This window comes from Onychomys torridus, chromosome 8, assembly GCF_903995425.1.
Source record: "Onychomys torridus chromosome 8, mOncTor1.1, whole genome shotgun sequence".
Classification (NCBI taxonomy): Eukaryota; Metazoa; Chordata; class Mammalia; order Rodentia; family Cricetidae; genus Onychomys; species Onychomys torridus.
In genome coordinates, this window is record NC_050450.1 from 46,126,279 (window position 1) to 46,150,708 (window position 24,430).

A 24,430-nucleotide genomic window follows, 5' to 3' on the forward strand; every position below is an offset into this window, starting at 1 on the left:
ACACACACACACACACACACACACACAGGCTCCCTTCTCTCTAACCTGGATCGGGTCACCTGGAAGGTAAGTTGTCTTCTTGTCCAGACTCTGGTCCCTGCATCCTTTGAACTAACAGCTAGCTGCAGAGACACTCACCGGCTCATTCTTGCCCAGCTGGATGCGGTAACGGGAGATGAAGGTGGGTTTCCCTGTTGTGTCCACCACCAGCAGAAGGCCATTGAAGCCCCAGAAGCAGAGTGCAGGCACCAGGGCAGCACCTGAAGCAGAGAGCAGAGGGAGTCAGAACAGCCCTGGGTACCACAGGAGCTCACTAGGAAGTGAGTGAACACCTGCATGGATCTGTCCCTGCCTGGTGACACACTGCTCATGTCCTAGCCATGGAACCTGGAAAAGTCACTAAGTGTCTGTGTTTGTTCTATCTCGTCTGTCTGTCTGTCTCTGTGTGTTTCCCCCTCCCGTGTGTGTGTGTGTGTGTGTGTGTGTGTGTGTGCGTGTGTGTGTGTGTGTGTGTGTGTTTGAGACAGGGGCTCTCTGTGTAGTTCAGGCTGTTCTTGAAGTCATTATAGATTCTCCCTCCCCCACCTCTCAAATGCCAGCATTAAAGGTTGTCCCACCACACCTGGGGTTTTTTCTTTTGTTTTATTTTGTTTGACTTGTTTTGAGGCAGGGTCTCACTCTGTCCTAGGCTGGTTTGAAACTCATTGATAATCCAAATAGACCCCAAACTCAGACAACCTCCTGCCTCAGCTGCCTGCTGGGATATCAAGTGTTGCTGCTGTTACCTCTAAGCACAGTTACTGATGATACTTCCTTCTGCTCTGACCAGTGTTCCTTATGGATGGTGAAACAATTTGGCCACCCGGTCTATTATTCCCATGCAGACACTCTATAAAATTTTAGAAGGGGGACAGTGGTGGCGCACACCTTTAATCCCAGCACTTGGGAGGCAGAGGCAGGCAGATCTCTGTGAATTCAATGCCAGCCTGGTCTACAGTGTGAGTTTCAGGACAACCAGTACTGTTAACACAGAGAAACCCTGCCCCCGCCACACACACACACAAAAAGAAATTTGTAGAAAACACTGATCTAAGGCAGGAGGCTCAGAAGTTCAAGGTCATCCTCAGCCACATAGCCCTTTCTTGGATAGCCTGAGATACTTGAAACCCTAAGCCAAGAAGAAGAAAAGTAGAGCCTGCAGTATGGTTAGTGGTAAAGTTCTTGCTGGAAAAGCCTGATGACCTGAGCTCCACTCCACAAACCACAGAAATGTGCAAAGATAGCAGTAACTTCGGACCTGTCCTCTGACCTCCACACGCATAATGTGGAATATGCATGGCCCTGCCAACATCACACACACAATAATAAGTAATAATTAAGAAAATGCTGGCCAAGACACACTTCACGTGGCTTTATGTTTCACGCCCACGTTCTCAAGCCTTTACTCTCCCACCTATGGCAGTTCCAAGGGACATGACAGTATTACCCAACTACTGTGACCTCCCACTGGATTGGGAATCTGAGGGACAAGAACACCGTTTCACTGTCTCTGTCTCCTTCCTCTAGTCCTTTCCTCCCCATCAAACATGGTGTGTGTGGTGGGAGGGCTGTAAGAAGGACATGGCCGGTGTGGGAAGAACACTGGTAGACCCGTTGGAAAGACTCTGAAGTGAGAAAGAAAGAGACAGAAAGGAAATACACATAAGTTTGTGCATAGAATTGCTGAGCCGGGTGGTGGTGGTGCACACCTGTAATTCCAGCACTCGGGAGGCAGAGGCAGGTGGATCTCTGTGAGTTCGAGGCCAGCCTGGTCTACAAAAATGAGTTCCAGGCCAGCCTCCAAAGCTACAGAGAAACCCTGTCTTGAAAAACAAAAAAACAAGAACAAAAACAACAAACAAACAAACAAAAAATGAAATGCTGACATAGATCTCTAAAACTAACAAGAAAAGCCGGGCAGTAAGGTACACGCCTGTAATCCCAGCACTTGGGAGGCAGAAGCACACGGAGCTCTGAGTTCAAGACTAGTATGGTCTACAGAGTGAGTTCCAGGACAGCCAGGGCTACACAGAGAAACCCTGTCTGGAAAAATCAAAATAAAATAAAAATCACAGGAAATCCTGGCAGCTAAATAAAGATGGCTCAACAATTAAGAGCACTGGCTGCTCTCCTAGAGGACCCAGATTCAATTCCCATTACCCACATTGTGGCTCCCAACCATTCGTAACTCCAAGGGAAACCAATACCCTCTTCTGACTTCCCAGCTCCTGTATGAGAATGGTGAATGGACAGGGGATCAGGCATACACACATACAGGAAATAAACTGTATTTTTAAATCACAGGAAACATTTAGAGTAGCCTAACTCTCTGTGATAGGAGATGACCTAAGAGTCCTTCACATGATAGAACAGGGCTGGCTCTTTGAAATATTAAGCCCTTTACATGGCAAGTTGGCTACAAGTATTCAGAAAAACCTAGGTAATTCTAACACTCAGGAAGCAGAGGCAGGAGGATCTCTGTGAATTCCAGGATAGCCAGGACTACATAATGAGACCCTGCCTCAAAAACCACAACAAACAGCTGATTGAGCCCATAAACAGGTAAAGCCTTGCAGCAAGCTTGGCAACCTAAGTTCAGTTCCCAGTACCACATGGTGGAAGGCAAGAACCGACTTCTGCGAGGTGCCCTCTCACCTCCACATGCCTGCGGTGGCATGCTCATGCCTCCTTCACATGCACATGAAGTAATTATAATAATGATAATAAAACAATAATAAATGATAATAAATAGTATGGAGGAAAGAACAAGTGTGGAGCCCAACGCACAGCCCTCAGCCTGGATCCTCACCTATAAGGAACAGCATCCACTCTCTGCCTTCAAATGTAGACAGCAGTTTCTCCCACTGGGTCTGCCAAAAGTAGCCAGAAGCACCCCAAAATCTCTGAAGATGCCTTGGAGGGAAAAGAATTTCTGTGTTGGGGAGAAGACTGGCAAGAGGCTCTTTCATGCCGTGCCTCTCACCCTGAAAGGTCTGGGGCACACTTACCATGTGACTGAGTTCCAGAAGGCTACGGACAAGAGCAGCCCAGAGCCCAGGATGAGAGCCGTCCTCTTCATGGAGCCCCAGATGTGTCCCTCCTGCAGGAGGTGAGGGTGTCAGGCCGAGCAGGCTCCTGCTGGGAGCAGGTTGATGACCTTTCCCTGTCTGTGGAAGGTCCTTCCCTACTGAGGGCTCTTGGCTGTGTCTGGGTGTGTTTATGAAAACCAGGACTCTAGACTGGGGGAGGGAAGAGGATTGCCCCAACTCCAGAGATACTGTTGAGCAATGTTGCCGCCCAGATCTGGATAGGAAAGGCATTGAACAGCTGTGCCTTGTGTATGTCATCAGACCTCTTGGCAAAGGTAAAGAACCACTCAGTGTGTCCCGGAGTCTGCTTTTCAATGGCCACAATTACAGTCAAGCATGGTGGCACACAACTGTAATCCCAGCTGTTGGGAGGTGGACACAGGGAGATGAAGAATTCAAGGTCGGCCTGGGCTGCTTGAAACCCTGTCTCAAAAAGTCCACTGACAACCACTGGATGATGACCCTTACACAGTCTCCAAAACATTCTAAACTAGAGGTCACAGAAGGCATGAAACCAAGTAGCAGGGGCCAGGCCTGGCCCTGTGTGACACCCACATCCTTTGTACTGTAATCATGAATGACAAATGTCACACCACACTCTTCCTAAGCCTACTGGGCTCTGCTCATTGCGTTCAGAGGACATAATTAGCTGGGTGGTGGTGGCGCATGCCTTTAAAGCCAGCCCTTGGGAGGCAGAGGCATGGGGATCTCTGAGTTCAAGGCCAGCCTGGTCTACAGAGAGAGTTCCAGAACAGCCAGGGCTACACATAGACACCCTGTCTCAAAAAACAACAAAAAACCGAGGACATAGTGGAGGTGGGGTCCTTATGATGTGGACACCTGGGCTCACTCCAGCTAATGGCTAGGACAGGCCCAGAGCTTTCATGGAGCTGACCTGAGAGAGCACTACCTTCTACCAGACTCAAGACCTGAGGGGATATGGTTTCATTGGTCCATTCCCAGAAACCTGAATCTTTAAGTCAGCTCTTAGCCCTGTCCAGTCTACTTCCCATCATAAGATAAAAAGTCCTTTTCACAGCCAGTGAAGGTGCACATCAGGGCACGGCCTCGGGAATGAACTCTCTCATTTCATTTCCTACCCTGGGTGCTGCTCCTCAGGCCTGCCCACCTTGTCTTCTGCAACAGAATCTCTGACTGGGACCTGAAGCTCACTGATGGGCTTGGTTGGCTGGCCAGCAAGCCCAAGGTCTCAGACTGTGTGTTCCTCCCCAGAGCTGGGATTACAAGTATATACTGTGGTACCCTGCTTTTACATCCCTTCTGGGGTTTGAACGCAGGTCCTCATGTTTACATGGCAAGTACTTTACTGCCCAAGTCATCTCTGCAGCCCAAGAACTTGTTCTGTGACACTCATCACTCTAACTTTGACAGCTTCTTTGGGCTGTGTCAGTGAATCCCTTAGAGTGTTCTGAGGACAATTCAGCGACTTTCTGGACTGTTAGGGGATTTTTTGTTTGTTTGGCTGTTTTTTTGTTTGTTTGTTTTTTGAGACAGGGTCTCACTATGCTGTCCTAGAACTCCTTATGTGAACCAGGCTGTCCTTGAACTAACAGAGATCTGCCTGCTTGCGTACTTCTGCTTCCCAAGTGCTGGGATTAAAGGCATGGCCACAGTTGGGGATTCTTTTTGTTTCTTTGTTTGTAGGGGTTTTTTTTGTTTGTTTGTTTGTTTTTGTTTTTTGAGACAGTTTGTCTATGTAGCTCTGGGTGTCCTGGAACTTGCTCTGTAGATGAGGCTGATTTCAAATTCACAGAGATCCACCTACTCTGTCTTCTGAGTGCTAGAATTAAAGGCATATGCCAGCACCATCCAGTCAGTTTGGGGATTCTAAAACTCTTGGATTCAATAAACTGCATTAGTCAATGAAAAGTTGAATTTCAGAGCTGGGTGTGGTAGCACACACTCAGACACATACAATGAAATAAATCCTTTTTTAAAATTAGAAAAAAAGAAAAAGAAAGGGTGAATTTCATGTACAAGATTGCTCAGGTGGGATTCCTGAGCTCTGCAGCAGGCCAGATAAAGGACAACGGTCCCCTTGGAGTGCAGGGACATGCAATGCAGAGCTGAGCTGGGTCAAAGGATGTCCCTCCAGCTCTTAGGGCATGGCAGCTTTATTGTCTCTACAGCAGTTGAAGAAATGACCAGTTCCAAAGCTCAGGGTTAGGCAGAGAGCAAAGTGTCAATGTAGAAGGCTGTGGGCTTTCCAGCACACTCTCTCTCTCTCTCTCTCTCTCTCTCTCTCTCTCTCTCTCTCTCACACACACACACACACACACACACACACACACACACACACACACCCGAGTACCATGTGTTGTGTTACAGGGGTTTGGAGCCTGGTGCTCTCTGCCTGGTCACTAAAATAAGAATATTACTTGGAGCAGCCAGCCCTGAAGCCTTGACTGCATAGGAATCATGAGAGAGCCAGGCGCGGGGACACTCATCTTTCATCCCCACACTTAGGGGATCAGAGGCTGGTGGATTTCTGAATTTGAGGCCAACCTGGTCTACATTGAAATTCCAGGCCAGCCAGGACTATGTAGAGAGCAAGAGGAACAGGAGACTATGGAGCCCCCATGAAGGGTCTACCCTTAACCAGCACAGTGGGAGAGCAGGTGCTTACCTGGCTGGACTTCCCATGATGTCTTGGGCTTTCCATGTCTCCTGTCATCTGGAAGACAAAGTACAGGTTTGGGAGTCCCTGCTCCATGACGCTGAAGAGGGCTCAGTGAAGGAAGATAAGGCTGGTATCAGACAAACTGATCCTAAACCTTACACTGGGGAAAGGAACAGTAAAGAGCTAAGAAAATGCCAGAAACAAAGAGTGAGGAGAGAGGCAAAGACAAGGACTGTGAGCTCTTCCAATACTGAGGGCAGAGCTTCATACAAACTGACTGTGGGGCTGGAGAGATGCTCAGGGGTTAAGAGCACTGGCTGCTCTTGCAGAGGATCCAGGTTCAGTTACTAACACCCACATGATGGTCTAAAACCATCTGTAACTCCAGTTCCAGGAGATCTGATGCCCTCTTTGCCCTCCTTAGGCATCAGGCATGTATGTGGTACATGCAGGCAAAACAATCATACACTTGAATCCTTAAAAAAGATTATGTGCAGGTGTTTTTTTGTGTGTTGTGGGTATTGTGTTGTGGGTATTGCACATGAGTGCAGGTCCCTGTGGAAGCCTGAAGAGGGCATCTCACAGAGTAACTGGAGGTGGAGCTACAGGTCATTGTGGGACAATGAATGTGACTTCTGGGGCCTGGACTGGATCCTCTGAAAATGAGGAGCACTCCTATTGACTGAGCCATCTCTCCAGTCCTGCCATTTCCCTTTATTGTACTTCTTGGTTGTTTTATTCTATTTAATTAGGAGTGTACATAAGTTCTTCTCCATCCTTGACTTGGAGCCACAGTTCTCTGGGAGGAGTCGGCCTGGGGACAGCTGGGGCACACTGAGAGGCCCTCAGGGTCTAGTGCCTGCCTTGATTTGCCCCTGGCCTGGCTAGTGAATATCCTGTTTGTTTGTTTTATGACAGAGCTCTAATAAGTTCATGGCAAGATACTCAGTTTCAATAACTGTAAAGGACAATGAGCTGTCACCTCACATTGTTTAGGATAGCTATTGTAAAAATGCAACACAGGGCTGGGGGTATGGCTTAGTGACTGGAGCTGGTGTGTAGCACTCAGGAAGCTCTGGGTTCCCACTCCAACAGCAGATGGGAGATGCACGAATGCCTGTAATCCCAGCACTCAGCAGTCAGGAGGACAAAGTTCAGAGTAAGGAAGTATAATGGGATCCAGGTGTGGTGGGACACAGCTGTCATCTCAATGCTGGGGTGTCAAGGACAAAGGGATGCCTGGGCTCACTGTCTGGCCAGTCAGGCTAGCTGAATCAGAACACTCCACATTCAATGAGAGATCCTGCTTCCAAAGTTAAGATGGGTAGTCTGGCAATGTCGTATATGCTTTTAATTTTTAGTTACAGTGTTGGGAGGCAGCCAGGCTACATAGTATTAATGATGTGAAGAGCAATTGAGAAAGACACCCAACTTCAACTGTGGGCTCCACATACATTCATATATATATTATACACACACACACACACACACACACACACACACACACACACACACTTGCAGACACACAGAAACTGTCACTGAAAACTAGGTAGCAATTTCCCTTTGTCCCTGGTAGGCACTCCCAGCATGGTCTGATTCACTAGGCCAGCAGACCAGCCCAGAGGAATAGATCACAGTCAACCCAATGCCCACCCTATTGCCTGGGGCCATACCCAGGCTTCAGGGATTTAGGTCTCTTAGCCCAAGGTTGGACAAGGGGAAGGAGCCTAGACCTAGAGACAGGAGAATGCCTAATGTGGTGTAGACTACTGGGCCTGCTTATCCCCTGCCCCTTGGGGAGCTGTTTCCTGGAGGTTCCAGGCAGGGATGAGGGAGATGGTACTAGGACCTGACAGAGTCATATCTATACCACAAGGGAGCCTTGGGGACCCTTTTCAGTGAACACCCCAGGACTGAAGCCTTGGTCTAAACCTGAGGTATGCATCTGGCCATTACATCAGTCAATTGGCTTATAAAGGGATTGTGAAGCATGATCTTGATTGACTGATTGACTGATTAATTGATTGATTATATATACAGAAGAGGGCACCACATATCATTACAGATGGTTGTGAGCCACCATGTGGTTGCTGGGAATTGAACTCAGGACCTCTGGTAGAACAGTCAGTGCTCTTAACCTCTGAGCCATCTCTCCAGCCCAAAGCCCAATCTTTTGAGGCAAGGCTTTAGTAGCCCAGGCCGGCATTAAACCCGACTTTGAACTTCTGATCCTCCTGCCTTCACCACCCATGTGCTGGGATTACAGGCAGAAGGCTCCACCCCTAGTTTGTACAGTGCTGGGGTCAAACCCAGGGTTGCATGCATGCTAGGTGAGCACTCTCCATCTGAACCAACCTCAGGCCCAGGCACTTTCTTTTAAATCACTGCTTGCTCTTTTTGCCTTGTTGACCTGAGAAGGCTCTGTGATTCCACCCTGGTCTGGTCCATGTCCCCAGGTGAACAGGGAAGTCAGAGAAACTCCCTTCACACCTACCAGGACTCTGAGTAAGGTCAGTCCTCCCCAGACCCATAGTTTGCTTACTGTCTGGGGATCTGAAAACATATGGTGCATGAAGCCCAGGGAGGCAGGAGTGGGGACTTTAGTCTGAGCCTATTGACCATCTTGTTGTGACAAGGAGCCAAATGTGCCAGCAAACACTTCAGGCTGGTGAGTGGGGTATCCACAAGTCTGTAGAATGGGTGCTGTCAGCACAGCCCTGGCTCCTGGTTTCTCTCTGGTGCTGTCAGGCAGTACCAGGTGACCGACACAGTCCAGATGGCCCTCTCCCTCGGGAGCAGGCAGGAGGTGTGTCTGGAGTGTTTGTTCATTGAGCTTCCAGAACTCTTGCTGCAACACTACACAGGGGACCTCCCTTACAAGTCAAAGTCTTCTCCCAGCATCCTTCCCATCTAATCAGCGCCACTACCTCCACCAAGAGCCTGTGAGATGTGGCCTTTGACCTTCCAGAGTTCATCCACACCTTCTAGAAGCTTTTGTGAAGAACTCACTGTGGACAGGACTGTGGCAAATTCTGGAAGTATGAACCTGAAGGTTCAGACGTTTAAGTCCATACTTTTCAAAAACACCTTCAGAAGAACCAAGCTAGAAGTCTGGTGATGCACACCTGTCATCCCAACACTTGAGAGTCTGAAGGTCAGTGTCAGGGAAAGTCTGGTCTCCATGGTGAATTCCATGCCAGCCTGGATACATAGTAAAATGCTGTCTCAAAAAATTAAAAACTGGGTCTGCAGAAATGGCTGAGCTGTTCTGAGAGTTTTTTGGCACAGGGCCCTGTACCTCCAGCTCTAGAGGGTCCAGTGCCCTCTTCTGATTGCTCCTACACCTGTGGACATGCATACCCACATACAAAGTAATAATTAAAAGTAAAAGCACACTTTTAAAAAGAGCGATGAATTAATAAAGGACTTTAAGAATTAGTGGACCTGTGCTAAGAAACCACTGAGCAGGACAGAAGCCCTCAAATGCCCAGGGTTCTTCCTGCCCTTAGGCATATGTCTCCAAGCTCACAGTGAACTGTTTCCTTTGAGATGGCTTGTTTCCAACTTTCTCTGGCTTTAGCCTTCCAAGTACTGGGATTGCATGTGTGTGCTAACTCAAGTGGCCCAGCCTGGATTTTAGTGTATACAGTGGAAACTGAGCTTCAGGCAGACCACAGGTAAGTTTCAGTCAAGATTTAAAGGGTGGGAGATGTAGCTGAGTGGGTAGAGTGCTCACCTAGAATGCATGAGGCCCTGGGTTTGATGCCCAGCACTGTATAAATTATATGGGCACTTCTGTAAATGCAGCATGTGTGAGGTGGATTGACAGTTCAAGGTCATCCTCAGTTACTTAGGGAGTTTGAAGGCAGCCTAAACTACAGGAGAACTTCGTGTCAAGACAGATTTATGTCAGCTGTGTGAACGTGGTGACTGCCATGGAAGATATGTCTTCTTACCTTCCCAGTTTCCATGGAGACACAGCATCCTCTAAGGACACAGATCAGTTCCAATGAGGAGATCAGGACACAGTTCTCCTCTCTGGAAGCTTTCCATTGGATGCAACTGAAATCCGGTTTTAAAAAAAAATACTTTTTAGATTATTTTTTATGTGTATGAATGTTTTGCATGCCCGGTGCCCATGTAATTTAGAAGAGTGTGTCAGATTCCCGGGAACTGGAATGAGGGATAGTTTTGTGAACTACCATGTGAGTATTTGCAGTGTGTTTGTATGATGTGTGTCTCTGTGTGAGGGTGCATGTGTGAGGGAGGACAACCTTGGTGTCTTTCCCCTTTCACCTTGTTTGAGACACAGTCTGTTCACACTGAGCTGGTGCCCACCCTGTCCTGTCTCTGCCTCCCATAGGAGTGCTGGAATTACAGATACATATCACTGTACCCACTATTATGTGAATGCTGGGGGTTCCTGCTCAGGTCCTTATGCTTACACAGAAAGTATTTTTACTCACTGAGCTGTCTTCTCACTTCTTGGATAATCCCACTTTTACCCTCTTGTTTCCTTTGGAGAACATGAATCCTGGAGTTAAATTCAGTACTCTATTGCACTTCTTGTTATTATTTTAAATGTATTTTCTATGCACAGGTGTTTTCCTACATCTATAGTCTATGCATCAGATGTCTCCAATACACTTCTTTTTATCTTGTTTTGTTTCATGGGTCTACGCACCATGCACTGCCTCTGTTGCTCTTCCTGAGATTTTTTTCCTCTAACATAATCTTGTATATGAAATCCTGTATATAAAAACTGATGTATGAGCCAGGCATGGTGGCTCCCGAAACTCAGGAGGGAGGATCGCTGTGAGATCAAGGGGCTGCAGAGATAGATGGCTCTGACTACCAGATCAGTCACCTGGACCCTCGTGGTGGGAGGAGAGAATGGACTTCCAGAAGCTGACTTCTGAACTCCACCTGTGCACAATGACACACATAGCACATGCTGCTCGCACAGAGGCCTGGTCTATTTCCCAGCACCCGCATCGGGTGGGTCAGAACTGCTTGTAGCTCCAGAGGCAAAGACCTGACACCCTGCACACACACACACATTTCCAAACACAGATGCACACACATACACATAAATAAAGTCTTTTAAAATGACAACAAAGTGGCTGGAGAGATAGCTCAGGGGTTAAGAGCACTGACTGCCCTTCTAGAGGACCCGGGTTCAATTCTCAGCACCCACATGGCAGCTCAAAACTGTCTGTAATTCCAGTTCCAGGGAACCCAACACCCATGGCAAAATACCAACGTGCATAAAATAAAAGTAAATAAATTAAAATAAATAAAATGACAATAAAAATCCTTCCACCACAAACAAAGATGTGTGGGGGAAAGTTGTGGATGGGTATGACCAAGACATATTGTAAATATATATGAAATTGTAAAACAATAAATACACTTTGCTTTTACTGGTTCAAACTGGAAACAATACTTTACAGCATTTCACTTCATGTTGTAAGAATGGCTTTTTTCCCTTGTTTTTTTTTTTTTTTTTTTTGAAACAGGGTTTCTCTGTGTAGCTCTGGCTGTCCTAGAATTAGAACTGTAGACCAGGCTGGCCTCGAACTCACAGAGATCCACCTGCCTCTGCCTCCCAAGTGCTGGGATTAAAAGCCTGTGCTACCACTATGCCCCCTGGCCCCAGCTTTTACTTTTATTTTTCCTTTTTTGCCTTATGTTCTCATGTAGTATCAGCTGGCCTCACTATGGTGACTGAGGATGTCCTTGAAGTCCTGAGTCTTCTGCCTCCAACCTCCCCTGGGCTAGGATTAAGTGCCTGTACCAAGCCTAGCAAGCAAGTCTCTTATCTGAAAGATAACAAGTGTTGGCAAAGACCAAGAAGAGGGGACCCTTAGTATGCTCTCAGTGGGACTAGAAAGGAGTACATTGGTTTCTCAGACATTCAGAATGGAACTAGCATATAAGCCAGCCATACCGCTCTTGGGCATATACCAAAGGACTCTATACCCTATGTCTTCCTTGTTCTATTATTGTGAGGAGACACCATGACCAAGGCAACTTTTAAAGTAAATATTTAGTGAAGGGCTTGCTTACAGTTAGTTAGTTCAGGTTAGTTTGGAGGGAGGAGCCTGGCCAAAGGCAGGCAGGCATGGTGCTGGACAAGTAGCTGAGAGTTCACATCAGATCTTCAAGTTTCCCACCCCCAGTGACACATCTCCTTCAACAACGCCACACCTCATAATCCTTCCCAAACTGTTCCACTAACTGGGGACCAAGCATTCAAACATATGAGCCTACAGGGGCCATTATCATTCCAACCACCACACCCTACCATAGAGACGCTTGCACATTGATGTTCACTACTACTCTAGTCACAACACCTAGGACATGGAGTCAGCTTAGTTGTCCATCAGCAGATGAACAGCTAATGAAAATGTGGTACCTGTTCATGATGGAATTTTGTTCAGCCAAAAAGAAAAATGAAATTATGAAGTTTGCAGGAAAATGGATGAATTTGGGAAGGATTATACTGTGAGATAATCCAGTCTCAGACAAAAACTGTGTATTCTCTCCCAGATGCTGCTCATAACTTTTTGTTTGTTTGTTTTGTTTTGTTTTCGAGACAGGGTTCCTCTGTGTAGTTTTGGTACCTGTCCTGGAGCTCGATCTGTAGACCAGGCTGGCCTCAAACTCACAGAGATCTGCTGGGCTCTGCCTCCCGAGTGCTGGCATTAAAGGCGTGCACCACCACCACCCAGGGCAAGTTTTATTTTTAATGAAACTACACTTTGTATGCTAACAGAAAATAAAAAGGAACTATTCAAAAAAGAAAAAGGAGCTACGACTAATCAGCCAGGTGTGGAGGGCATGTCCTTAATCCCAGGTCTTTGGAACTCACAACTAGGTGATCCAAGGTTAACTGATGAGTATATCTAATGATCTTAGGGCCCTGAAATGTCTGCATTCTCATGTTCACTGAATCACTGCTTTACAATTGCTGAGAAATGGATTAACTGCCAATATAGTGGTGCACATCTAGAACCCCAGTTTCCTGGACCACCCCGCATTGGATAATTTAGCAATACTCTGCCTCAAAATAAAAAATAAAAAATTAAATGGGGGGGGCCTGGAGAGATGGCTCAGTAGTTAAGAGTACTTGTGGTACAATCATGAGGACTGGAGTTTTAATCCCAGAACCCATATAGTGAGCTAGGTGTCCCATAAATATCTGTAACTTCAGCTCCAAGGATGCTGATGCCTTCCGATCTCTGCAGGAGTCCACAGATGCACACACTTGCTCTTTTGTCTGAGTGCATGGCCTAGAGGGTGGACACACACACACACACACACACACACACACACACACACACACAGGCACACCTTTTTGACAGTTTAGAATATCTAGATGATGAGCATCTAAAACACTCAGGCTGACACATAGAGACCAAATCCTCTCATCCCAGGTTGCTCCTCTGACAGTCTGCCCAGATGGCAACCACTGCAGCCAGTGTGGCTGTGGGCTCATGATGGGGTGACAGGCACACCCACGCCAGGGGGCTTCAGTGGGGGTGGTAATGCTGAGCCCACAAAACCTGACATCCTTACCAGGGAGTCTGGCTGGCAGAGCAACAATCTGCAAGGTCTTGTGTTTTTGAAATCAGTTTCTGGAGTATGCGCAGAACCCGGGTTACCCATGGTGTTTCTTGCTTAACCTGACCAAGAACTGAAACCTTCTCTCAAACTGAAGAACTGGAGAGTAAACTCTGATGAGCAAGTTACTTTATGGTAAAACCTGATTGGTAGTGAAAGTGTGAAGGCAAACGAACCTCATTATTAAGTCTGTTGCATCAGTGGCCATGGAAGGCAGTGCCCACTGTGGGGGGTCAATGGGATTTGTAGAGTTGGGCTGTCCAAGTGTTTGACTTGTGTGGTGTTTTATGAGTTAGTAAAGTAAAGTGATTTTATTCTAGAAAAAACAATTTTTTTTTTCAATGAAGGGAGGTGTAGGGTGTAGCTCAATAATAGAGCATTTCCCCTGCATATGAGGCCTTGAATTTAATCTCCACTCCAACACTCAAAAGGAAGGGAGGGAGGAAGGAAAACTTAAGTGTTCATCATGACAGTGAATGGACAAGTCAAAATTGAGGTCAGCCATACAAAGAATGACAAGGAGAATCCCATCATTTTTAGTAAGATGGATGGATAGACACAATTATGTTTCATTTTTAAAAAAAGGCCAAATAGATGAGCACCAGGGTCTCTCACCAGTGATATCTATTGTAGTTGACACCATCGTTTGAGAGGATGGTGGCTCTGAGACTGTGGGGAAAGGGCCCAGGGGAGAGGTCCTCACAGGTTCTATGTTACAGTGATGTAGGAACAGACTCTCTGGGGTGCTGTTGGTTCATTGAGACCCCAACCCTGGACCTGTGACAGCCCTGGTCGTTTAAGAGGCAGAGCTGAGTTCTGGGAAGCAGGTCCTGCTTGGAGTATGGGATGAGGAAGTTCAGAGGCTGGACTCTGTTCTGGACACACTCACAGGACAAAGTATAAGACTGTCCTCTCTCGTGGGAGGGCCCTCGGGCTATGCGAGTGATGTTATCTACTGACCTATGATTCGTGAGAACCACAGGGTTTCCTAAGGTGCTATTTGTTGTTGAGGTACCAACACGCCCATGAACTTTCTCTGGAGGTGGTGATCAGGTACCAGAGTCCCTGAGGATGAGGCATAGTTCACGGTATTCATATCAAGCATTTTGCCTCCTGAGACCTTCTCTGCCTGGTATAGGCAAGTTTTTAGTTTTATGAGGGCAGAGAAAATTTCTAGGGACAGGCTTCCATGGGGAAGGAGAAAGCAGGGGGGCCTCAAACACAGAAACGACTTCACATTGTTAGCCAACAATTTGGTTCAAATTAGTCATTCAGACAAGTAAAATTAATAACATTTATATTTAAAATTATATTTCTCTCTATATTTTTTCTTTTTTTGAAAGAAGCTTTAACTGTGTAGCTCTGTGTGTCCTGGAACTCACAGAGATCCATCTACCTCTGCCTCCTGAGTGCTGGGATCAAAGGCGTGCGCCACCATCCCCCCCTCACCCCCATCCCCTACCACCCCCGGTTTAAGTTTTTTTTAAAAATCGGGTTGAGTGTGGTGATGCACACCTTTAATTGCAGCACTCAGGAGGCAAAGTCTTGTAAATCTGAGTTCCAGCCAGGACTATGTAGGGAAACACTGTCTCAGAACGAAATGTGTCTCTGTGTGTGTCCGTGTTTCTGTGTGTGCATGCACACACTCACATTCCCATGGAGGCTAGAAGAGGACATCTTCTCCTCTGAAACTGGAGTTAGTTATAGGAGGTTGTGAACCATCTGATGGGGGAGTAGAAAATGAATCCGTGTCCTCAGGAAGAGCAGCAAGTGGCCTTAACTGCTGGAGGTCTCTCTGATCTAAGAGCTGGAAGTTACTTTAGGCTGGTCTTGTTCTGATATGCCTGTGTGGTAGCTAGAGAACAGACGTCTGCAGGATGGATCCCACCCTCATAACCAGCAACTTGTGAAAGTAGGAGCTGAAAGCAGGATTCTGGTGTGGAGATGAGGCTTTTGAAACTGCTCAAAGCTCCTAACACCAGACCTGGAGACAGCTCAGTGGGTAAAAGCATTTGCCTGGCAGGGTTTGATCCTGGGACCCATATGAAAACAAAAAGCGCCGGGCGGTGGTGGCCCATGCCTGTAATCCCAGCACTCAGGAGGCAGAGGCAGGCAGATCTCTGTGAGTTCGAGGCCAGCCTGGTCTACAGAGCTAGTCCAAGACAGGCTCCAAAGCTACAGAGAAACCCTGTCTTGAAAAAACCAAAAAAAGAAAAAAAGAAAACAAAAAGCTAATGCATTGGCTTTTTAATCTCAGCACTTGTAGGTAAGATGGGAGGCAGAGATAGGAGACTCAGTGGGAAGTTTAATGACAGGAAGCAAAGAGAGACCCTGCCTCAAAGCAAGCAGGAAGGAGAAAACCATTTCCTCTCTCTCTCTCTCTTAAAAGATATATAGATAAATGAGAAATATCCTAATTTTTTCATCTAGCGATCGGCTTCTTGTGAAAGGACAAATATTCTTGTCCTTTCTCTTAAGAGTTAATCCTAGGGCTGGAGAGATGGCTCAGAGGTTTAGAGCACTGCTTATTCTTCCAAAGGTCCTGAGTTCAATTCCCAGCAACCACATGGTGGCTCACAACCATCTGTAATGAGATCTGGCGCCCTCTTCTGGCCTGTAGGGATATGTGCAGACAGAACACTGTATACATAAAAAATAAATAAATCTTAAAAAAAAAAAAAAAAAAAAAGAGTTAATCCTAGTGGGCCTGTCAATCACCTGGTCAGGAAACAGCCCCTATCCAAGGACTTTATGAAACAGAACAAAGCCTCCCTAAAAATGTGCATCAGCACAGTGGTCTCTCTGGCATCGTCCATTCTCCCCTCTTTAGGGTGTTCAAGTCCCTTCTTTCCTGGAGAATGTCTCGACTTACTCTGCTATGAACCCTGTCCTCTGTAGGCGACAGTATCTCACTGGAATTCTTTTTCACGGCAATTACATGGATCAGGGACCCAATGGAGGCTCCAGGAAGATCCAAGTTCGACTCAAATTTGACATTTAGTGGCAGAACGTGAATTTGGTGCTTTTCATGCTATCTGACGAAGTACAGAACTTCTTGAAGGCAAGGGTGAGTGTCGCAAGCTGAAAGGTCTGAGGGAGATGAGCCTGCTGGCCACGGACAATGCACTAGTACGTGTTGCACTAGCAATGAGCGTGTTTCTCTTGCATTTTCATCATTTTGTTCAAGCAATGTTGTGTGTCAGAGCTGGAGACACAGTTCAGGGATTGCGTGCCTGAAGTTCTGGATTCTAGCCCTGGTGTTTCGTAAATTGGTGTGGTGGCAAATGTCTGCAATCCCAGTACTCAAGAGGCAGAGGCAGCAGGATCCGGAGTTGAGGTTCAGTGGGCAAAGTGCTAGCTGCTCAAATGTCATTACCTGAATTCAGATCTCTAGGACCCACGGAAAAGCCAGACACAATAGTGCACATCTGTAACCCCAGGGACAGGGGCTGTGAAATCCCCAGAAGCTAACCTGGAGTATACATAGAGTGGAAAACGACAAGAGAGACCCTGTGTCCGATAAGGTAGAAGATGAGATGGACACTCAAGATTGTCCTCACGCACACACCCACACATATGCCTAAACACACATTAAAAACTAACAGACAGAAACAAACAAGCCTGGCTATGGTGGTGCATGCCTTTAATCCCAGCACTCAGGAGGCAGAGGCAGGCAGATCTGGGAATGAGGCCAGCCTGGTCTACAGGACAAGTTCCAGGACAGGCAGAGCTACACAGAGAAACCCTGTCTCAAAAGCCAGACCAAACTAAACCAAAAAAACAAAAATAAAGCAAACAAAAAAGACTTTCGAGGTCAGCATTAGCCACATACCATGTCAGGTTTGAGGCCAGTCTGGGATATACAAGACCTTTCAAATTTAAAGAAAAGACAGACATTCCTTGTTCCTAACTTGCAAAATAGTATTATCTAACTTTCCCAGATGACATAGTGTTCAGAAGAGTGAGTACCATTTAGGATAAGGGACACGTTCTGGAAGGAGAGAACGCGACACAATAATATGTACTACAAAGTGAGGTTTCTGCTATTACAATGAGTTGATTCTCTCTCAGTGGGAACTTGGTTTGCTATGACTTTTCCAAATGTAATACTTTTCAGCACTGGTCTTTTTATTTTTAATTATGTATGTGAATGCGGATGTGGTCTTTGCCCATGGGAACAATGCCTGTGGAGGCCAGAAGAGGGCGTTGGATTGCTCTGAAGCTGGAATTAAAGGCAGCTGTGAGCTGTCCAATGCGGGTGCCACAGAGCTCAGGTCCTCTGTAAGGGCAGCAAGTGCTCTTAACACAAATATCTGTAATTCCAGTTCCAGGGGATTCAACCCCCTCACCTAGCCTCCAAAGGCACCGGGCATACGTGTGCTACACAAACATATATGCAGGTGAAACACCCGTACATATAAAACAAAAGCGAGGGCTAGAGAGATGGCTCAGCGGTTAAGAGCAGTGGCTGCTCTTCAAGAGGACCCAGGTTCAATTCCCAGTACTCACCCACACAGCAGTTCACACCTGTCTGTAACGCCTGTTCCAGGGAATATGAGTCCCTCACATAGACATTGCAGGCAGAATACCAATGTACATAAAATAAAAATAAAACAAATTTTTTTTAAAAAAGCGAATAAATATTAAAACAAACCAAACAGAAAACTTGTTGGATAACCAAGAAGGACTGCTTCTGGGCTCGCCCCCAGCGGCTCCTCCTGGTCTTTTGCCCCCTTCCTCTGGAGAGGTGTAAAAGCCCAGGTCTTGACCTGACTCCTCTGCCCTCCACTTATGAGTGCTGAGATCATGGACGCCTAGCACCACATTCAATTTGCTTTGTCTTTGCAACAGGCCCTTTCTTTGTAGCCCAGGCAACCTCATCCTGAACGCTGGGGTCACGGGTGTGTGCCGTCACAGCTGGCCTAATAACTTACTCTTAAAGGACAGAAAAAAACAAAACAAAACAAAAAACAACCAGTATCAGCCTCAACAAATTTGCTAGTGTTGCCTCATGCCTACAAATCCAGCGTGAAGGAGACTGAGGTAGGAGGACTGGGAGGGTTTCAGGCTAGCCTGGGCTATCCAGTAAGTTCCAGGCCAGCAGGACTAGCATCTTGTCTTATAAAACAAAAACAAGCTGGGTGTGGTAGGTCAAGGCTAGCATCCCAACTCTTGACAGAAGTCAGGAGTTCAAAGCTAGCCTTTCGTAATGAGTTTGAAGTATTCGGGCTACACATGACCCTGCCTCAGAAAACAAAGCAAAACCCCCAAATCCAAAACTAGACCCAGAGCTCCTGGTCTGCCTCTGTTTCGTGTGACTTTTTTTTTTTTTTTTTGAACCCAGGGCCTTGTGCTTGCTAGGCAAGTGCTCTACCACTGAGCTAAATCACCACTGCCTCTGTTTTGTAGCTCAGGAGACAGAGACAAATAGCAGACTGTGACTTGCTCCAGGCTAGGAAGGTGGCACCGTGGGTAAGAGTACTTGCTGTGTAAGCCTGAGGACCTGAGTTCAAATCCCCAGAACCTACATAAAAATCCAGGCATGGCCCAGGTGATGGTGGCACATGCCTTTAATCCCAGCACTCGGGATGCAGAGGCAGGTGGATCTCTGTGAGTTCAAGGCCAGCCTGGTCTACAGAGTGAGAGCCAGGACAGGTGCAAAGCTGCACAGAGAAACCCTGTCTCCAAAACCAAAACCAAAACAAACAAACAAAAAACAAAACAAAAAAAAAAATCCAGGCATGGCCAATAACCCTTTTGCTGTGGCAGATGGAAATATGAGTATTAATGGAGCTTGCTAGTAGCCAGCCTGGCTTCCAGTTCAGGAGGCAACCCTAACCCTATCTTTGTTGTTGTTGTTCTTTTGATTTTGATTTTTTTGAGACGTGTCTCTCTTTGTAGCCCTGGCTGTCCTGGAACTCACTCTGTAGACGAGGCTGGCTTCAAACTCACCGAGATGGGCCTGCCTCTCTAAGGCCTGGCCAGAAATAATTTTTCAAAGTGACTCACTCCAGACCTCATAAGGCCTCCAGTGGAAGCCAAGCTTCTTAACATTTTGTCTCAGGCTCCATGTTCCTTAAGATTTCTAATGAGAGAGCCAGCAACTGACATGATACTCCGCCCCCCCCCCCCCACTCGGCCTCTGCACAGGCCGTTTGCACTCTAGGGAAGAGCTAGCCAGTCAGGAGGGCCTCCTGGCCAGTCACCAGCCTCAGAAGCAGCAGCCTAGATGAGCACTTCTACAGGAGAAGGCTCCCAAGGGCAACAGTGGCCCTTATCTGAGAAGAGACAGAGGGAAAGGCAGCTGGTATGGAACCGAGGAGATGAAGGTTCCCCAGAAGTGGAGACTCCCCTTGGGCAGTGTCCTTTAAGAGTTTCGGGCTAGCTGGGTGTGGTCATGCACATCTGGAATCCCATCTACTTTGGATGCCAAAGCAGGAAGATCCCACGTTCACAGTCATCCTGGACAACAATCTCAAAATAGAATTAGACAAAAAAAGAAAAGCATGTGTGGCTTGATTACAGAGCACAAGTCGAGCATCTGTGAGGCCCTGGGCTCTACCTACCCCTTGTCGTGCAGGCCTGTTGTGCTTACACTGGTGTCAAAGCACCAGACCCAAGCTTGGCATCCAGCCCACATTCAGGAAGCACAAACACAGAGCCCTGAACGAGAAAGGTCGTTTTGTTTTTCTCTAGTGCTTGTGGCTGAGCACATTGATGCCTTTCCTTCCTGCTGGTGACTTGTGTGGTAGAGGCGAAAGCAGGACCCTTTTTGCATTTCTTTTATCAAATTGACTTAATCTCTCTGACTCAGCCAGTGACATCTGTTTGGAATTACAAGAAAACCTGACAGCAACTCCCCTGCAGCAGCAGCAGCCTGTCTTGCCTGGCGTAAGCACCTAGGACTGACTCCCTGCAAAGCACTTCTCCACTGCTCCATCTCTACCCAGTAGCTTTGGTGGGAGTCCTTCCTTGGGACCGATCGTCGGAAGCCTGGGGCCACTGCTGGACTGAGGGCTCTTGGACCTGGCTGAGGAGCTCACAGCCCATGCACCCATCCTCCCAGAGTGTGGCAGCTCGCTCCTGCAGTCCTTCTAGGAGGAGGGTTGCCTCCCAACAGTCTCTTCCAGTTTCACTTCCCTCTTGGGAACTGTTCCCTACCAGCTTCATAAGTAGACCCGGTTCATTAGAATTCCGTCAGTTTTGAGAAAAGCGACATTATTAGGAAACAGAAGGGCAGGCACAGGCAGGTGGTGCTGACTCCAGGAGAAACAGGTAGGGGACAGCCCAGGCACACTTCACCTGTGGAGGAGGGGAGAGGGCAGACTGATGGCAGAGGGGGACTTGGATGTATCCTGGCCTTCCCAAAGAGTACCCTCCCGACAGTCCCCTGCTCACCTCTGCAGAGGGCTGTTCCCTGTCTCCAAGACACAGGTCCAGCCTGTAGTGCTTCTGGGGTCTTTTGTGTGTGTGTGGCTGCTGCGCAGCTCTACAGGTTAACCTTATTGTCACCCGGCTCAGTTTGGGTGGGTCAGGAGGCTGGCCCTGGTGATCACGTTACATGGCTGCCTGACTGGCTCTGGCCAGGCACGTGATGAGAAAAAGTTTAGGTCTGCGTGGGCTGGAAACAGAATGCCTTTCTTTTGGAAGGACACATCTTCAATGACAGAGGACAGCTCAAGGGAACAGGGCATGAGCCCAAACTCTGCTCCCTGCGAACTTTCTTTTTCCCTTTGTCTTCTCCAATTTTAGAAAATGTTAAAGCATGAGAAGACAGGCTGAGGAAAAGATGTGGGGAGCAGACAGTTCCACACAGTCCAAAGGTTCCAGATCAGAGGACTGTCTGGTTCACTTTACCTTCCCCTTCCCTCCCTCCCCACTTCCTCTCCCTTTTAAAAATATTTAGAAATAGATAGTGCATGTATTTGTTTGTTTCTTTCTCTGTGTAGCCCTGGCTGTCCTGGATCTCGCTTTGTAGACCAGGCTGGCCTAGAACTCACAGAGATCTGCCTGCCTCTGCCTCCTAAGTGCTGGGATTAAAGGTGAGTGCCCACCCGCCTTTAATTTCTTTGGAAAATTTACCTATATACCTGTATGTCTATACTTGTCTGTATGTGCAGTACTTGACTGCAGGTACCCCATCCAGGAGGCCACAAGAGGGTGTCTGATCTCCCCAGAACTGAATTCACAGGCTGTTGTGAGCTGACCCATGTGGATGCTGGGAACTGAATTCGGGTCTTCTACAAGAGCAGCAAGTGCTTATAACCTCTGAGGGATTTCTCCAGCCTTCTGTATCCCTGGCTGGCCTCAAACTTAAAAAGAAGTCAAAACTAGCCTTGAACTCCTGATCCTCCTACCTCAGCTGGCTGAGGATGTTGGAATCACAGGCATGCACTAGAATGTCTGGCTACAAATTGCCTAAAAAGAGACAACTATTAGAACACACAGCTGCTACTTTATGACAGGGTCACTCTTGTTGTTATTGACAGAGTTTCTCTGTGGAACTCCCATTGCAGACCAGGCTGGCCTCGAACTCACAGAGATCTGCCTGCCTCTGCTGGGATTAAAGGATGTGCCACCACACCTGGCAGGGGTTACTCTTTAAAAGGCCGGGTCCCTCAGCCTGAAGGGATCAAGCCTCCCATTAGCTCTTTCTGGGAGAGACAGTCTGTGCTGTGTGACTTCACAGCTCTCAACTTATGATACCTGGTTCTTCCACACTCTGTGTCACATACTCCATGTTGAAGTAATGTCTGTTCTGAAACTTCTCATCAGTTCTCCAAAACTCATAAAAGTCCGGTATTTGCTGGTGTGGAATGTACTATGTAGATCAGTCTGGCCAAAAGCTCATAGAGATGCACCTGTCTCTGCCTCCAAGGTCTAGGATTTAAGGTGTGTGCTACAATGCCAGGTTATTTTATTTTATTTTTTTGGAGCTGAGGATCGAACCCAGGGCCTTGCGCTTGCTAGGCAAGCACTCTAACACTGAGCTAAATTCCCAACCCTGGTTATTTTATTTTTAAACTCATGTTTATGCCACAGGACTGCAGTGCCCTGGAGGCCAGAAGGGGGTATCAGATTCCTTGGAGTTGGAGTTACAAGCAGTTGTGAGCCCCTCCATGTGGGTGCTAGGAACCAAATTCTGGTCTTCTGGAAGAGCAGCAAGTGTTTTTAATCAGTGAGCCATCTCTCAGCCCCATTCCTCAATTTTCTAAGAGACAGGTCCTCACATAGCTGGGCTGGGCTTTGACTCATGTATCAATGATGACCTCGAGTTCCTGATTCTCCTAGCCTCCCCCAACAGTGGTGGGATTATAGGAACACGCCGGAGTTAGTTTCTGTGGAGCTGGGGTGGAACATGGCCTCATGTGTGCTAGGCCTGGACTCCGCAAACTTCTTCAGAAGCAGAGCACACTCCCCTGCCCTTCATTATACTTTAATAGTGCTTTTAAAAATATTTTTGGCTGCGTGTATATGTGCATGTCCGTGTGGGAATGTGCACGTGTGGGAATGTGCACGTGTGGGAATGTGCACGTGTGGGTGTAGGGCCTTCAAAGAGCTGGTTGTGAGCTGCCCGACTGGGGTGCTTGGAACTGAACTCCGCAAAAGCAGTAAAGTTGAGCCGTCTCTCCAGCCCTGTTTATTTATGCTTCTGAGACAGGGCCTCAGGGGACATGGAGCGGCCTGGAACTCCATCTGTAGAGGATGATGTTGACCCTGGTCCTCATGCCTCCTCCTTCCTCAGGGCTGGGGTTACACCTTGATTTCTTTTTTTTTTTTTTTAAAGATTTATTTATTATGTATACAGTGTTCTGTCTGCATGTATATCTGATCTCATTGCAGATGGTTGTGAGCCACCATGTGGTTGCTGGGAATTGAACTCAGGACCTCTGGAAGAGCAGCCAGTGCTCTTAACCTCTGAGCCATCTCTCCAGCCCTAGACTTTTTTTTTTTTTTTTTTTTCGTTTTTCGAGACAGGGTTTCTCTGTGTAGCTTTGCGCCTTTCCTGGAACTCACTTTGTAGACCAGGCTGGCCCCGAACTCACAGAGATCCACCTGGCTCTGCCTCCTGAGCGCTGGGATTAAAGGCGTGCGTCACCACCGCCCGGCAACACCTTGATTTCTTAACATTTGAATGTGGAGTTTTCCAAGGAGTACACTGAAGAGTTGCTGTGTTTGCTGGGTCTATATGTGACCCTAGCATTAAGGAGCGGGAGGAGGGCTGAGCACTGGAGAGCAGCCAGGGTTACCCAGTGAGACTGTCTCACAAAGCTGATGTGTCACATTCATTTGGCCAACGAAAGGGCAGGTCTTAGTCATATGTTTTCTCGGACCAGTTTGTTGCATTAAGTCAGAGCTTAATAAAACATTCAACACTTGCTTAAAAATGAACTCCATAGTTGGATACAACTTGTTCAAGGTTTTCTTCATCTCTGAGAGACACCAATACACTTTCCTCCATCATTTAGATGTTTACATAGTGAGCCTACTGTGTGCACTGATCAGATATGGCTCCATGATGGTCAGGGTCCTGGCACTGACAGTGTAGTTCAGTGGGTAAGGAACCTACTCATCAAGGCAGAGGCCCTGAATTCCAGCACCACCTAAACTTACTCTGGGTCCTCTCCTGATTTTATTATCCACCTCTCCAAGTGTTACTGCCATGGGCAAACTTCCACTGTTCACCTATAAAGACTCATAGGGACTTTGCGTTTTCTCTCATCTCTGCTTGTACAGCACCCACCCCTCTTCCAGGATGTTCTCCTGTTCTCACCCATTCTTAGGCCTCTGGTTCCTTCTATGGTTGTTAATTCTGACGCCTTTGGGGTCCCACTGCTACTAGAACATTATAGAATATCACAGTTCAAAGAAAGGTTCTCAGTGCTGCTCACTTGAAAGTAAATCAGGAGCTAGAGACACAGCTCAGGGCTAAAAGCTCAGGGCTAAAAGCTCAGGGCTAAAAGCCTGTTCTGCTCTTCCACAGGCCCCAGCACCCATGGCGAGCAGCTCACAACCCTCTGTAACTTTTGCTCCA

General features: G+C 47.3%; 1 protein-coding gene across 3 annotated transcripts in view; it reads right to left on the bottom strand.

Annotated features, from left to right (window-relative positions):
• Faxdc2 (fatty acid hydroxylase domain containing 2) overlaps positions 1 to 24,430 on the bottom strand; it is a 36,050-nt gene that overhangs the window by 6,948 nt on the left and 4,672 nt on the right. Inside the window, exons 1-5 of one of the 3 annotated variants that reach the window (XM_036197838.1) lie at positions 20,794 to 20,947; positions 5,776 to 5,823; positions 3,048 to 3,139; positions 2,849 to 2,952; positions 139 to 260 (exon numbers count right to left, since the gene is read on the bottom strand). In XM_036197838.1, the coding sequence (XP_036053731.1) occupies positions 139 to 260; positions 2,849 to 2,952; positions 3,048 to 3,139; positions 5,776 to 5,823 (366 nt within the window). In that variant the 5' untranslated portion in view covers positions 20,794 to 20,947. Of the gene's footprint in view, positions 1 to 138; positions 261 to 2,848; positions 2,953 to 3,047; positions 3,140 to 5,775; positions 5,824 to 20,793; positions 20,949 to 24,430 lie in introns of those variants that run through there. The other 2 variants (XM_036197839.1, XM_036197840.1) reach the window with 2 other exon arrangements.